The sequence below is a fragment of the Aulostomus chinensis genome, chromosome 3, assembly GCF_037954235.1.
Source record: "Aulostomus chinensis isolate RoL2024-O1b breed Wild chromosome 3, RoL_Achi_v1.0, whole genome shotgun sequence".
In the NCBI taxonomy this organism is placed as follows: domain Eukaryota; kingdom Metazoa; phylum Chordata; class Actinopteri; order Syngnathiformes; family Aulostomidae; genus Aulostomus; species Aulostomus chinensis.
This window is the reverse complement of record NC_141322.1, coordinates 14,907,532-14,922,277: the sequence shown is the minus strand read 5'-3', so window position 1 is coordinate 14,922,277 and position 14,746 is coordinate 14,907,532. Positions and strand designations below refer to the sequence as shown.

The following is a 14,746-nucleotide window of genomic DNA, read 5'->3' as shown; positions in this document are numbered from 1 at the left end:
ATTTCTGCTCCAAACAGGTCAGGACTCTGAACTTTGAACCCCATTTGAGCACCGGCGGTGGTGAAAGATGACCCGAGTCGGGGTGGGGGAGGTTTTCCATCAAGGGTGATTTGTTCTTTTCAGCGGGGGTTCTCACTCTGTTAGCTGCCTGAGGGACGTTCTGACAGCACGTTATGAGACTGACAGCTGATGTTGATCAGTGTGAAAAATACCAGCAATTGTTGTGACTTTTAAAGTGTTGGGGAATGAACAGAATCTCTGAATTATTTTTTTTTCATCTGCGCATTTCTAGAGGGCAGTATCTTTTACCTGTCTGACAAGAATTAGAAAATAAACTGCTACTATGGGTTTATCATATTTTTTTCCTCACGTCATACTGCAGTGATGGTGGTCAATTAACACCAAGAGGTCCGTCTTGTCACCAGATGTGGTATTTCAACTCAAAGTGGACCCCCGTGGTTCTTCCAGTCCATTTATCAACAAATCCTGACACATATACTGTCCCTGTAATGGCCATGCTCGGACCCCGGGGGCTCAATTCGGCACATGATGAGATCAGACCCCCCCAACCGGGTTGTCGACAGATATGTTGTCAGAGCAGCCTGGGAGCAGCACTAAGCCAGGAAGCAAGTCACAAATCAGTGACAAACACAAAGACGCACAGTATCACGCTACTCAGCTACAGGATCACATGTGGACACGAGGCCGTGCAGTAAAAATATAGCAATATGTATCAGTAATAGACGCTTGACCAATGTTATTGACCGTTTCTTTTAAACCTGTGTGAATGCAAACTGTCAGGAATGGCAGCTGGTAGATGGAGCGTGCTACAAGTGACACATCAGGAAATCAGGGAGTCTGCAGTTTGGTTGGACCGTCAACATGACAGTACTGAAAGTGGTTTAAGATGGTGATATTTATCGATATTTAAAAAAAAAAAAAAAAAGACAATTAGCAATATGGCAGGTTTTTTTTTTTTAAGTCTGACTAATTAGCCTCTTAAGCCTGAAGGGTTCAGGTAGTCAGAGTCACATAAAGAGACATCCCCACAACAGAACTAAATGAAGACAAACCTAAGCATTATCAGGGTTCGGTGTGGCCTCAGAGAATATTCTCTCAGCGTCCATGATGCTGTTACCATGAGTCGCTGATGATGAATCAGAGAAAAAATGTGAAATTTTCACCTCGCCTATTATTTTATTAGATTAGACAGTGAACAACACCCTGGTGACAATGATTCTATCCAGATAAATGCTGCTGAATCCATTCAGCACCTCTTTGACGATGACCGTACCACATTTGATCGAAAAACATTTGATGGGGGGGGGGCATGCCCCACCCCGCCCGCCCCGCCCCGCCCCGCCCCATCCCCCACATCATGACATAAAAATATTTAGACAAAAACTCTTATCTAATAACAGCCAGACATGAATTAAAAGGTAATTGTCATTTATATTAAAATGAATATTTTGTTATCCACAATGAAGTACTTTGTCTTAGGGTTCACCCTAGGACATGTCAAAAAAAGACATGAAACACACATTCATTCATTCATTCATTCTAAAATTCTTTCATAAAACTGAAACAACACTATTGTAGTCTACGTTATAATCATACCAGGAGCACAACCTTGTATCTGGATCCCAGATTCATTCATTACCTTGACAGCACTAATAAATGAAACCAAAACAGTGCTGGAAATGTAATTGAGTTAATAATGAATATTTTATGAACAAGTTTCACAGCATATATAGAGGACAGCTGTGCTTTCCTATGCTGAGTAGCATGAATTAGCATTTATCCGATTGTGTTACAGTCAGCTCTCCGTCACAGCGATCCGGCTGGCAGGCATGTGGTCTGCAAATGTCGACTTCACGTCTATGTTCACATTGCGCATTTTTCAAATCTAAGATGTGTATTTTGCATCCGAGGCTCATTGCAGCCATTCCTGCTTCTTAGTCATGCTGTCCTAGATTGTGTTGCTCCTCACCCACTAGTTTCCCATCTGCTGAGTAAAGGATTCACTGTCCCAGAAAACCACATTCACATAGCGACAACCTTGGGAACCGCTGCACCAAAATCAGATAATTAGAGGTTTACTGCTCTCTCTCCTCTGCACACACACCCCCACCCCAACCCCACAGCTACACACTGTAACACACACAGCCACGAGAGTGCAACGCTAATGACAGTGTAGCATTCTGTAGCTTATCATGTTACCCGTTAAGTGGGAAAGTGTCATGGCTGCCAGTTCATGTGGTTTTTATCAGAGTACATATGTGAATTGTCGGCACCTGGTCACATAGATGTTTACAGTTTACAGTCTGATGTCACTCACTGCTGTTTGATTTAAATTCTCACTGCGAATGTTTTACAGCTTTTAAACCACAAAAAAGATGCGTACAAACTTGTGAAATATTTTAAAAACCAGCAACACCACAAATAGCTCGCTAGATAGATATAACAGATAAAAGAAGTTGTAGTCTATGCTGCTGTGCAGGTCCGCATATGATGATGAACATGAAATAAACATTATATAATAATTAGATTTGTTGCTTATATGTGTTTGGTTTGGCCTAAAATTAGAAATAGCTTCAGTTTTTCAAGGGCAAGCACAGTCTGGGAAACATCCACACGTAACATCAGGAATTCATTTTGGTTTTTACTTTGCTTGTTGGGCGGCACGGTGGTGCAGTAGTCAGCACTGTTGCCTCACAGCAAGAAGGTTCCGGGTTCCAGTCCTGGCTCCATCACAGGATCTCTCTGTGTGGAGTCTCCATGTTCTCCCTGTTCCTGTGTGGGTTCTCTCCTGGTACTCCAGCTTCCTCCCACAGTCCAAAGACATCAAGAGAGGACGAGGCTGATTGATAGGCGTGGCTGTATAATGTAAATTTAAAAAATATTTGGTTCCCAAATAAAGTAGAATGTCATGGTTGCTTCGCTCTTTCTGCAAGAAAGCTGTTGCTACATATGAAATAATCAAATAAATATTGTTATTTAAATAAATTCCAAATTATATCCTAGTAATAATCCACAAATAAAATAAAATTCTTCAAATGAATTGTATGAATCTTTAGCCCAAATGACCCAGAAACCATTGAAAGCATAGAAACTGTTGAGAATAATGCAGGCTCGTATGTTAGCGGTGGTGGGCGGCAGACACTGGTAAAGCTAAAATAGCAGGTTGATTTTTATTCAGCCTAGCAGGAATTAATACCACCGCCAGAGACAAATGGTTGAGTGGAAAGGTGGGCTGTCATTGCCCCCCCAAGAAAATACCAGTTGGCTCCTGCACCGGCATGAAAATACCACCCTGTGGCGTGTCCTCAGGCGATCCAGGCTCTCACTTTTCTACTTTACCCTCAAAAATGCCTGAGTGGAAATAACAAGAGCTTTAAAATGACCTTTACAAAAGAAAAGGAAAACAAGCATCCTGTAATATTTTTGCCTTTCATTGACTTACACAATCATAAACCTGATTGAAACTCTCAGTTTACTGCTACAGATGGGAAAAAAATCTGAGATGATGAGCAAGTTAGTTACTTGAGACACATATATGTAGTTGGTACATCGGTAACAACCTCCTGAGGACTGTGCCACTTATCATCATTTGGAGTTTTAAAGTTGCATATTTATCCGAATAAAAATACCTCTGTCATGGTGGCAGCTTCAGTAGTGCTGCACTGTCTGGCCTGGATACAGACCTGAGGATTATTCTAAATTTGAGCCTGCATGTGACCAACAATCCACTGAAGTTTTCTTTCATTTACGTGAACACTGTGACTATTAATACTCCTGCGTCCCATTGTCTCTAAATAGAAAGTGTCCTTGTTGGGTATTTAAAGTGATGTTTTTTTTTATACGGCACCTCCTAGCTGGTGAAGCTGTGCAGCGGGATGATCGAGGCTGGCAGGGCCTATGTCAGCGCCAACAAGCTCTTTGTCAACGGCATCAAGGACCTGTCCCAGCAGTGCAAGAAAGAGGAGATGATATCGGTGAGTATATAGGAGCAGCCATGTCTCCATAAAGCTTGTGTGGAATCAGAGAGAGATGTTAGCGACCGAAATATAAACACTGCGCACTGGGTTGAGGATCCCGAAGAACCGCCGCTCATCTATCAATCCTGTAGGAGGACATTCCAGTGATTCCCCACATGAATCAGTGTGAGCAGTATAAACAGTGATGTCCAGACACAGTCGAGCAGCTGCTGAGACACGAGACGCCGCTCACACAGGAGATGGTTGTGCCATTAGTTTTACATGGTCGGAAGCTCAGAGACCAGAGCGCTGTTTCATCGTCTCCCTCTACCAAAACAGTAGATAGCCTGTCATCTTGATAGCTTGAGGGTTAAATAGTGGAGACTCGAACTGTTCAACCTGAAATGTACTTGAAATAAACAAATGATTAAAAAAAAAAAAGGAAATTTGAGCTCACTTGGAGTTTTTGTATTTGTGCAGGAATGCCTTGAAAAGTGTGGGGAGAGCCTTCAGGAGATCGTCAACTACCACATGGTAAGACAGTTTTACACACACACACACACACACACACACAGATTCTGATTGCTTTCACTCAGTTCTGTGCGGTCTTACTGTTGAGGACAGAAATCTCTTTGCAGTGTGACCTCTCTCCATACAGCTTTACATTTTTCAGGTGAAGACAGTCCTTGAGGAAAGGGTCAGGATTGGGAAAATCATGGATATGTTGAGGTTAATTCTCCAGGAAATGAATGGAAGTCGGTGTAATGTCCTCTGAGGTGATGGAAACAAGCCTTTACCAAGTGTTCCCATAGAGCCGGATGACATCACAGGCCTGGTCACAAATTTCCACAAATCTCATTTAAAGAGAGTGTCAGCTCCTCTCTTGGTACTGCTGAGCTTCACTCCTCAAGTGTTGCCACGGTCAGTCGGTCACTTTGATTCACTCAGGTGTGTGTGTGTGTGTGTGTGTGTGCACCTGCAGTCACTCCACAAATGATCAAGCACCCCGGTGAGTTGGTATTGAACACATTTCTAAAAAGAATATTGCAACTGATGGGTTTCCAGTGTGGATCAAAAGTTCCTGAAATACGTTTCCTGCAAAGCAACTCAATGATTGCAACTCCAGCCGGATCAGAATTGGAAATGCTCCCCCTTTTAATGTCCCACTCCCAGTAACCAGTGTGGAGTCAGCAAATCTGCTCTATTTCTGCTGTCAGAATATATAAACATCCTCATCATCAGCTATAATAAACCAAACAGAGATTACATGACGCTCAGGGGTCCATGTTACATCTGATATCTGTCAGCTTTGACTGTTGGTTGCTTTATTAGCTGCACAATAAACTAGCAGCATAACATCAACATACTTACCGAAGTTTACAGCGGGACATATTTTTGGACATCGGATTCAACTGTGGTGATGAGTATTTGACCTCTGTTACTACACAAAGTGATTTATTTGTGTGTGGAGCAGCTTCATTTTGACAAACGCTGCCTTGTCAAGTGATGTCAGACATCCCACTGTCTTTATGGAATATTCCAAGTTCATACAAGGTTTTTTTCCCACCTACGAGGTTGGAACTTTCCCATTTCCCAGTTGCTCTTGAACGCACAGTTGGACTCCTGATGACATCATCTGGATCATTTTTGGAAAGCTTGATCCAATACCTCAGAGGACATGAAGACAACTGTTTTCACAGGCTGAAGTGTAAAACCAGAGCATCATGGGTAAAATCTGCATCGCCTCTTTTTTAATTTTGGAGATAAACATCTTAATATCGTTCAAATTCAACCTCTCCCAGCTCGTGCAACAATTAATATGCTCCTCTCTGTCCTTGAAGACCCTTGTTGAGATAAAATCGTATTCTTATCGCACTGAAATGTAAATCTCGGTACACACAGTAAGTTAAAGGGCTCTGGACTATTTCTGCTGTATAAAAGGAAGTTTTGGTTCTTTCCTCGATGGTGAGACTACCAGTCCAAAGAAAGAAATCAAAACCAGACTCCATCCTACAGACATTGGACACTGATCCAAATGTTCCACCCAAACCTGCTGTAGATTACGGTGTCCTGCTGGTCATGACCCAACACGCGTCTACAACACACTCTTCCCACATTTGAGAACATCTGTAGTTGTTATTACAGATCGGTCCTGCTCAGGAACAAAACAGCAAATTTTTCTGCGTGAAGATCCACTGTGATACGATTCTAATCTGTTCAGATTTGGCAGCTTGTTTGGGTGAAGGGAAACACATTTGTTTATAGTGCTATGAAGCAGCAGATTATTATAGAGGGTCTTCTCTTTGTGTCTGAGGAGAGAACGTGCATCAGTGGGTGGTCGAACAAAGGCAGATTTTTCCTCGCTCTGTCCTCCCCTCGCCTCCCTCCATCCCTCCATTCATAAGGTCCAGCCAAACGGCTGTTAGTGAAACTCCTGGGCATTAGTAGAGGAGTGGGAGGCCTGTGTGGTGAAAGGTAAGTGAAGGGGAAGCCACAGAGGAGGGAGGATAGATGGAGAAGCAGGTTGTGTTGGAGATGACTGCAAAGCCGAGGATTGAACTGCTGGATTCAGACCAGGGGCATGAATGAATGAAAAATATGAGAATAGAACAAGACAGATTGAAGAGAAAGAATATTTTTTTTGTGGAAGTGTCTTACTGCTCCATCAGTTATTTTCAAACATTTTGTGAATGCATTTGCTTGTTTCATCCTCCCTAAAACTGACTCACATGACAGAATCGCCATCAAAAACAGTGGAAGGTTTGACAAAATAACAATGTAATATTGAATAAATGAAGTGGGGTGGTGATCTAATCAAGCACACATCATAGTGGAGCAGAACATCATCAATATAGAAAGACAAGGGCGCTGTTGCCTCACAGCAAGACGGTTCCAGGTTCCAGTCCCAGCTCCATCACAGGATCTTTCTGTGTGAGTCCACATGTTCTCCCTGTTCCTGTGTGGGTTCTCTCTGGTACTCCAGCTTCCTCCCACAGTCCAAAGACATCAAGAGAGGACGAGGCTGATTGATTCTCTAAATTGACTGTAGGTGTGACTGTGAGTGTGAATGGTTGTCTGTCTCTATGTGTTGGCCCTGTGATGGACTGGTGACCTGTCCAGGGTGAACCCTGCCTCTCACCTGAAGGCTGCTGGGATAGGATCCAGCCCCCCCGTGACCCTTAACAGGATAAGTGGTAGAAAATGGATAGATGGATGGATGGATGTATAAATAGACAAATCCAGAGGAGTGAATCCTGCTTTAACATCCTTTTCATAAATATTTAATTTGAATAGCCTCTGAATATTTTTTTGATAAATATCCAAAGAAATGGATCTTCATCAAACAGAAAAGAGTTTCTTCTATTCGTAAATTGAGAGTGAATTTAATTGCAGTGTATTGTGATATTTATCTAGATTTTGGAACAAAATATAATAAAATCATAAAGAAGGAGGATGCTTTTCCTTCGAAACTTTGTCAGTTCTTCTTCTTGTCCTCTCACAACCTTTTCTTCTCTCCTTTAAATTGGATTCACACATACGATCAAGCACACCATCAGTTTCCCCGAGGTCCTTGATGATGGTAATACAGTTTGATGAAAGAGACGTGTCCATTTTCATGTAAGGTCCATGTGTTCGATATAACATTCCTTTAAACACATCACGTGTTGCCTTTGGGCTTCTCAAGCCTGTTGCAACCTCTCCAGAGAGACATTTCCTAATCAGGCTTAGTCAGGTGGAGAAATCACTCTGGAGTCATATGAATGAAATGTGTGTGTGTGAGAGAGAGAGAGAAAGATAGCACTTTTGAGAAGCCGTTCACATCTGGGGAAGCATGTGGTTTGAATCAGACACACTAGTCACAGATTCACGTCACAGAGTGAGTTGACAGTTAAAGTGTGTGTGTGTGTGTGTGTGTGTGTGTGTGTGTGTGTGTGTTGTGTTATGTTATACGAGGCCCAGGAGGCTCTGGATGCCTGGAAGATGTTTACATGCCTAGAAGACCTGGGCGTGACCAAGCACAGCAATACCTTAACCTAATGCTTGTGGTTAAAACTTGTGTGTGTGTGTATCTTTAGTCAAAAGCAAACAACAATGGTTGAACAAAATTATTTACAAGGACATTTAGATAAAACAGGAAAAAATAAAATAAACCACTTTTAAGATAGAATAAGAAAGTATGAGTAACAAAGCAAGACAGAGCAGCGTTTACTCAAAGATGTCAAGTGAGGGGTGTGAGCTACCTTCCATTTGAGAGTGAAGTTCTGATGTAGCATGAGTCCCCAGGAAATGTTTGTAAGTGAGTATAATGTCCTCTGAAATGGTGGAAAAATTAAGTTTGACTTCAGAGTGGTTCATTGGGGATGGCCTGTCCCCATCAGTGTTCAGGGTGAGCGTTTATGTGTGTAGTGGTTAGGATAAGCATGTCCTCTCATGTATTCCCCTCTCGTGTCATAATCCTCCAATAATGTGAAAGGTTTATATTGCCATCTTGTGGTTAGTAGCCATAACTACAGGATTCACAACTTGTATGTTGAGCACTACAATACGACAGAGCACTAAATACTAAAGTACTGACCACACTAAATACTGAGTTGAAATTGTTCAACTGTTGTGCTCTGTGGCTGTTATGAATTTTCATGTTTCCACCTCTGTCACTTCCATCGTTCACAGATTTTGTTCGACCAGGCTCAGAGATCAATCAAGCAGCAGCTCCACACTTTCATTAAAGAGTAAGTGCTTCCTCCTGCTGCGTAGATAGAACACACACTCACACAAACACACATATACATATATGTGTGTGTGTATGAATATATATTATGTGTGTGTGTGTGTATATATATATATATATATATACTATATATATTTATATATATACTGTGTATATATATGAAAGGGTTAAATGCATCTGTCAAAATTACATGAACCATTGAAATCAAAAATTAATCGGATTTAATTCTGCATATTTGGATCAATAAACTTAATGCCATAATTATAATTAATGATGTAATGATGATCCTTTTCAAAGTTTGGGAACTTACACATTTAAAAATGGTCAAAATCAGTGCAGTTCCATCACCAGGGGGGTTCAGAGGCTCAGTGAATTTTGAATTGGGTGGACAGTGTTTGAGTTTCTGACTGATCAAATACTGATTTTGTCCCTCTCCCTCCCTCCACCAGGGACGTGCGCAAGTTCAAGGACACCAAAAAGCAGTTTGATCGGGTGCGTGAAGACATGGAACTTGCACAGGTGAAGAATGCCCAGGCACCCAGGAACAAGGTCCACGAGGCAGAGGAAGCCACACAGGCCCTCATCCTGAGCCGCAAGGCCTTCAGACACTTGGCTCTGGATTATGTATTACAGGTGAAACTCCCACTTGATATTACCAGTGTTGACCAATGGGTGGCGCTAATACTCAACAACTACTGGGGGCCAAGTAGAGGAGAGCTCATGATACTCCAATACACAGCATAGACAGCACTTTTAAAGTGCCAATTTAAATAAACTGCATTTTTTTTTGGCAGATTAATGTGCTTCAGGCCAAGAAAAAGTTTGAAATCCTGGATGCAGTGAGTAACCCAGATTTATGTCATTAACATCTGACCATTGCTGTATGAGTTTCACATGTTTATTTATGTGTGTGTTTGGGAATTATCTCAGTAACACGGTATTCCATCTTTCCTCTCCTCGTGCAGATGCTGTCCTTCATGCGTGCCCAATACACTCTTTTCCAACAAGGTTTCAACATCTTGGATGAGATTGACCCCTACATGAAAAAGCTGGCTGCTCAGGTGACCAAAATAAGCGAAAACAGCACACACACGTGGGGTCATGCATGATCAATTATGGACACACACACACACACACACACACACACACAAACAGCGATATCAACTCCTTTTACTGCAGTTACAGCACCCCATATGGCGAAAAGCACTTTTGGCAAATAATACACAGTGGAACAATCCAACAATTGTTCATTCAGTCCCAACCAGATGTTGGAGCATCTGTAGGTTATTTCATTTTCATTCTTGGTTGCAACACAATCCTGTTCTCACGTTTTCATTTGCCTGTCTCACTGGGTTTTGTGCAGCTGGATCAGCTGGTCATCGACTCGGCGATGGAGAAGAGAGAGCTGGAGCACAAACATGCCCTCATCCAGCAGAGAGTGAGTCAACAACGCAACTCTTATCTTACTGCTATCGTCATGTTTGTCACTTAATGTGTATTGGTTAAAGAGTAACAGCGGGCATCTGGGCAGACTCAGGCTGTAAAATACATCCAGAAACACTTCTCCCCTCCTTCCATGGAAGCAAAACAACATGCTGAGTAATACTTTCCTCTGGTTCCTCTTGTATATTTTGATACAATACATTTTAAGACATGTCTACAACACAATTATCTTAAACTATACTAGAAATACTAAAAAGTGATGTTCTTTTTTTTTTTTTTTTGCAAGAACTCACAAATAAGATGTATCGAGTTCACAAAAATATTTTTTTGCCTCTTACATCACTTCTATGTGACTCCAGAATGCAGAAAGGGCCAGTCGTGTACATTTGGCTAGAGGCTAATGGCTACTGATGGCTATCCACAGCTACAACAACGAAACAAGAGTAAAACTGCTAAAATTGTCTGTTTACACTCTCTCAAGTGCATCATCCAGTACAATCCACGTCTTCTTGTTTTAACTGTGTGGTCAGTAATTTAGAAATCCATAGATTTGGGTTAGAAACAGACTGTAACATCTCCGAGTCGGTTCATTTAATGCACCAGCTAGTTGCGCTCCGTGATGCTTGTTCACGTCAGTGTAGCAGCATGCATTATTGTTGTCGTTGTTGTTGTTGTTGGGGGTGTGCGGGGGTGTGGATAAGTGAGCAAACGAATGCATAACAAACATACATTGTACTGATGATGGGCTTAAGAGTTTGCGAACTGACATTTTTGGCAGTTTTGCTGTTGGTTCTAGTTTGTCTCCATAAGCTTCAAGCTAAATAGACGTGGTTTTCTGACTTCTGGAGACATGAAGAAGAGATGCAGGAGTAAAAAAACAACTTTGTGTGCTCAGGACACCTATTTGTAAGAAATTGGAAGGCAAGATAGTCTTTTTGGGTGAAGTATCGCTCCGACAGTAGCTTCCTTTTTCAAAGAGGCTTAATAAAAAATAAATAGATTTATCTAAGCTCGCATCAAATGCCTTGTTCCACTGAAAGTTTTCCACCTAAGCTTTGAATTATTTTTACATCTTTGTTCTGTGGCTTGAGCTGACTTCTCTTTTATCACTTTGGCACAAACAAAGCTCCCAAAATAATTACAACATAGTGCTTCATCATTTTTTTTACCTCGTGGTTCAAATGAAGAATTTAAAAGGCAAAGTAGTTCCCGCAAAGACAGTTTGATATATCTATTTTATGGCTCCCTCCGCTGAATACGAACAATCCTTTTCCTTACACTGCCCAGCAGATCGGCTCCACACAAATACACAAAGATCATCCATCTGTTACCTGAAGAGATGCCAAAAACTCCTCTGTTTTGCTGCCCAACTTGGCTCATCCTTCTGATCGATTTTCTTGCCAAGTGGAGGCTTCCTACCAGACTCCACAAATGACTCTGTGCCCGACCTCATGGCCTCTCAGCAATCCTCTTGTCTTTTAATCTTAAATCTGATCCGACCTGATTTTGTTTATCCTTTTAAACTGAAATAACACTCTTCATGTCTCAGGTTCTCTCACGAAATCTGTCCATTCAGACAAACTGTTGTAATGAAATGTAAATTATCAGTTTAATGTGAAATTATTAAATACCATTTCTCTTTCTCTGTCCCTTGGCCCTCATCTGATCCAAATTCGTCTTCCAGACTCTGATGCAGGTGAGTTTTTTTCTTTGAATTTAAATTTGAATCCTCAAATTCATCCATAACCCGTATATTACACGTCCTGTACCGCACTGAATGAATAAAAATGGTCATCTTTTTGATGTTTTAAGCTTGAAATGGAGGGTGGTTTGTTGCATTGTGTGATATTAAGCTCTTTTTTCAGTCCTCTGAGGTCTTTAAGCAACAACGATCACTGCAGCTGTAATCAAAGAGTCTCTTAATCAATCAAGCAACCAGTAAAGAAAAATGTATTTGTTCCCAAATTGATGATACTTCAATCACAACTGTCACACTTCATCGGTGTGAGTGCCAGCTACAACTTCTGCACTTCTAAGTTGTGAACTGGCATTTGTGCGCGGGTGAAGTTGCGGCCTATTTAATTTTTTTTTTCCAACATGCGTTTTGGGGCCATAATTTTATACCCTGAAACTCTAAATGGCTGTTTGGGGTTAAGATTTGTTTGGGGTTTTTTTTGGGGGGGGGTTGAGGTTAAATATTCTAGACTGAGCTTCCCATAGACAAAGCCAGGAATAAGCCTCACTCGTCTGTCTCTCAGATCAGATCTTTGTTTTCTGTTGCCACAGTTACACACAAGTGTTGAGGTTTGATTTGTTGTGTCAAGGCCCATCAACTCAAGACACAAACCAAAGGCTGACAGCATCTACAGAGAAACATGTCGCGAATGATTTTAATCCTTTTCCAGATATGTTCTTGATCAGATTTGTATTAAACTTATTTCACTTTTTTTTGGGGGGGGGGGGGGGGGGATGTCCAGACTGTCAAAATACAGTCCCTGACAAAAGTCTTGTCACTTATCCAAGTTGTAGGAGCAACAAATAATGACTTGACTTGTAGTTGATTAGTTGAAGTCATGCAGGTTCCAACAGGTTTTCTGCAGTATTTGCTGCGACTGGGATGCATTTCAAAGGATGATTCATCATAAAAATCAGCCTTCTGCCACTTTTCCACTGTCCATCCTTTCTGCAAGCTGTGGGCGAATGCGACACTTTTTTTGTTGTTGTTGTTGTTGTCCTCTGTTTAATGCACTAATTTGGCCATGAAGACCACTGCAGGAGAGGATTCTTGTAATTACGGGGGTTTCTGGTGACCACTTCTCATGTAGCTCTGCTGCATTTGCCAAAGGGGCTGACCCTGGACTGCGAAAGAGACAAACAGTTGCCTGACCTAGGCCTGTCATGAACGTTACCAGTTCCTTCAAATCTTTTTTTATCCTGGATACATTGAGGATATCTGTCACCTTTGCAGCAGACTTGGTCTTCAGGCTCTTGATGACCAGCACTTTGGTCTGTGTTTGAATCTTTGGCGTCTTGTCAGAGGTCAGATTGCACTTCACATGAAGGTCTGGTGTGCTGGGGTTCTTTTTATACTCACCTGGGAATGTGTTTATTACAGTATTTGTCACAGGTGAAGCTCTAATCTGTGATTGGTTGAATAATTTAAAGATGCGACAAGACTTTTGTCCTTGCATAAACAGATGTTACGGGCGTCACCAAGCTGTGAACATCAGGACACTTTCTGACAGTTTCATTTTGCACCCAGTTATTAACGTGAAAGCGCTTCATATTAAAATGGACCATTTATTGTAACAATTGATTGATAAGAAATTAAGTTATATGCCATTTTACGTTACTTTGTCCTTATCCAAGAAGATTTCTGTCAATGACTGTATATTCTGGATACAATCTGGATGCGCCGAAAATCCGATTGGGGCTTTCGGCCTGAAGAAGACTTCAGATGTGTTGGATATAGTTAAAGTAGCAAGGGAGTCTCTGGCTGGTCCCCACAAAGATAGTAAGTAACGACCCCACTGTGGTTGCTTGACTGGTTTGTGAAGAGCAGGTTTATGGTCAGGCAGCAGCCAGCATGTGATGACCATAAACATGAATCAATGGGCTGTTTGCCATTGTTTTTGCAGATGGTGTGTGTGTATGTATGTGTGTGTGTGCGTGCGTGCGTGTGTGCGTGCGTGCGTGTGTGTGTGTGCGTGTGTGTGTGTGTGTGTCACTTCTGCTGAGGGGGACATAAATCTCTGGGTACTCGCCTCTCTTACGCATAAACACGATAAGAGGATAAATCACAAAGTTTCAAGGTAAAACTTGGTTTAGGGGTCAGGTTGGTCGAAGTCGATGCAATGCCGTCTGTAGTGATGGAGTGTGTGTTTGTGCTGGGTGATGCCTTCATCACGGGAGTGTTGTGTATGGGGGTTTGTCCAGAAGCGTCATTGTTAAAAGCAAACAAAACACTGGCAATGACACGCTGTTGTATTGTCAGTTGTGTCTGTCAGCAGGATTGCACAAAAACTACGAGGAATTTTTTTCACCAAACTTAGTGAAGAGGTGCAGCACAGCCAAAGGAAGAGAACCTTACATTTGTATTTGCTGGCAAATCAGTTTAATACAGTCAAAAGCAGTATTTTTTGTACGTGAGTGTACTAAGTCTTCTCTCTCTGGGTGCACCAACGTCATTTCTGCCTGTTTCTCGCTCTGACTGGCATGTCTTTCTTCTTCTTTTCTTCTCCATAAACACTCTCTTTACACTGTGTAGCTTGTGCTCATCTACAGGAAAGGTGTCACCTTCTTGGACAGTGCAGCCAGAGTTTTCTGCATAGTGACTTCGTAACAAATTAGTTTCTTCACTCAGTCCTAAACTGAACCTAAACCTGATGCTAATCTTAACCTCTAAAGCAAGTTTTCACCCTCGGATCAAAAAGAAGTCTGTCTACCAGATATTTTCATATCTCTGCTGCTCCGCTGTTTGATCTGGTTAACCCTGTGGATTAGTCAGCCATGCCGGCCATGAAGACTGCAGTACAAAGATTTAATGCTTTATTATAAGCATGCAGTACTTCTAACATGTGCTTGAAGACACTGCAGC

At 41.8% G+C, this 14,746-nt stretch overlaps 1 protein-coding gene across 1 annotated transcript in view; it reads left to right on the top strand.

Annotated features, from left to right (window-relative positions):
• The window catches only part of LOC147267811 (arf-GAP with coiled-coil, ANK repeat and PH domain-containing protein 3-like), a 58,628-nt gene that overhangs the window by 28,195 nt on the left and 15,687 nt on the right, over nt 1–14,746 (top strand). The window contains exons 3-10 of the mRNA XM_086198888.1: nt 3,876–3,995; nt 4,458–4,511; nt 8,649–8,707; nt 9,156–9,339; nt 9,501–9,545; nt 9,672–9,767; nt 10,070–10,144; nt 11,834–11,845. Of these exons, the coding sequence (XP_086055014.1) occupies nt 3,876–3,995; nt 4,458–4,511; nt 8,649–8,707; nt 9,156–9,339; nt 9,501–9,545; nt 9,672–9,767; nt 10,070–10,144; nt 11,834–11,845 (645 nt within the window). The remainder of the gene's footprint in view (nt 1–3,875; nt 3,996–4,457; nt 4,512–8,648; nt 8,708–9,155; nt 9,340–9,500; nt 9,546–9,671; nt 9,768–10,069; nt 10,145–11,833; nt 11,846–14,746) is intronic.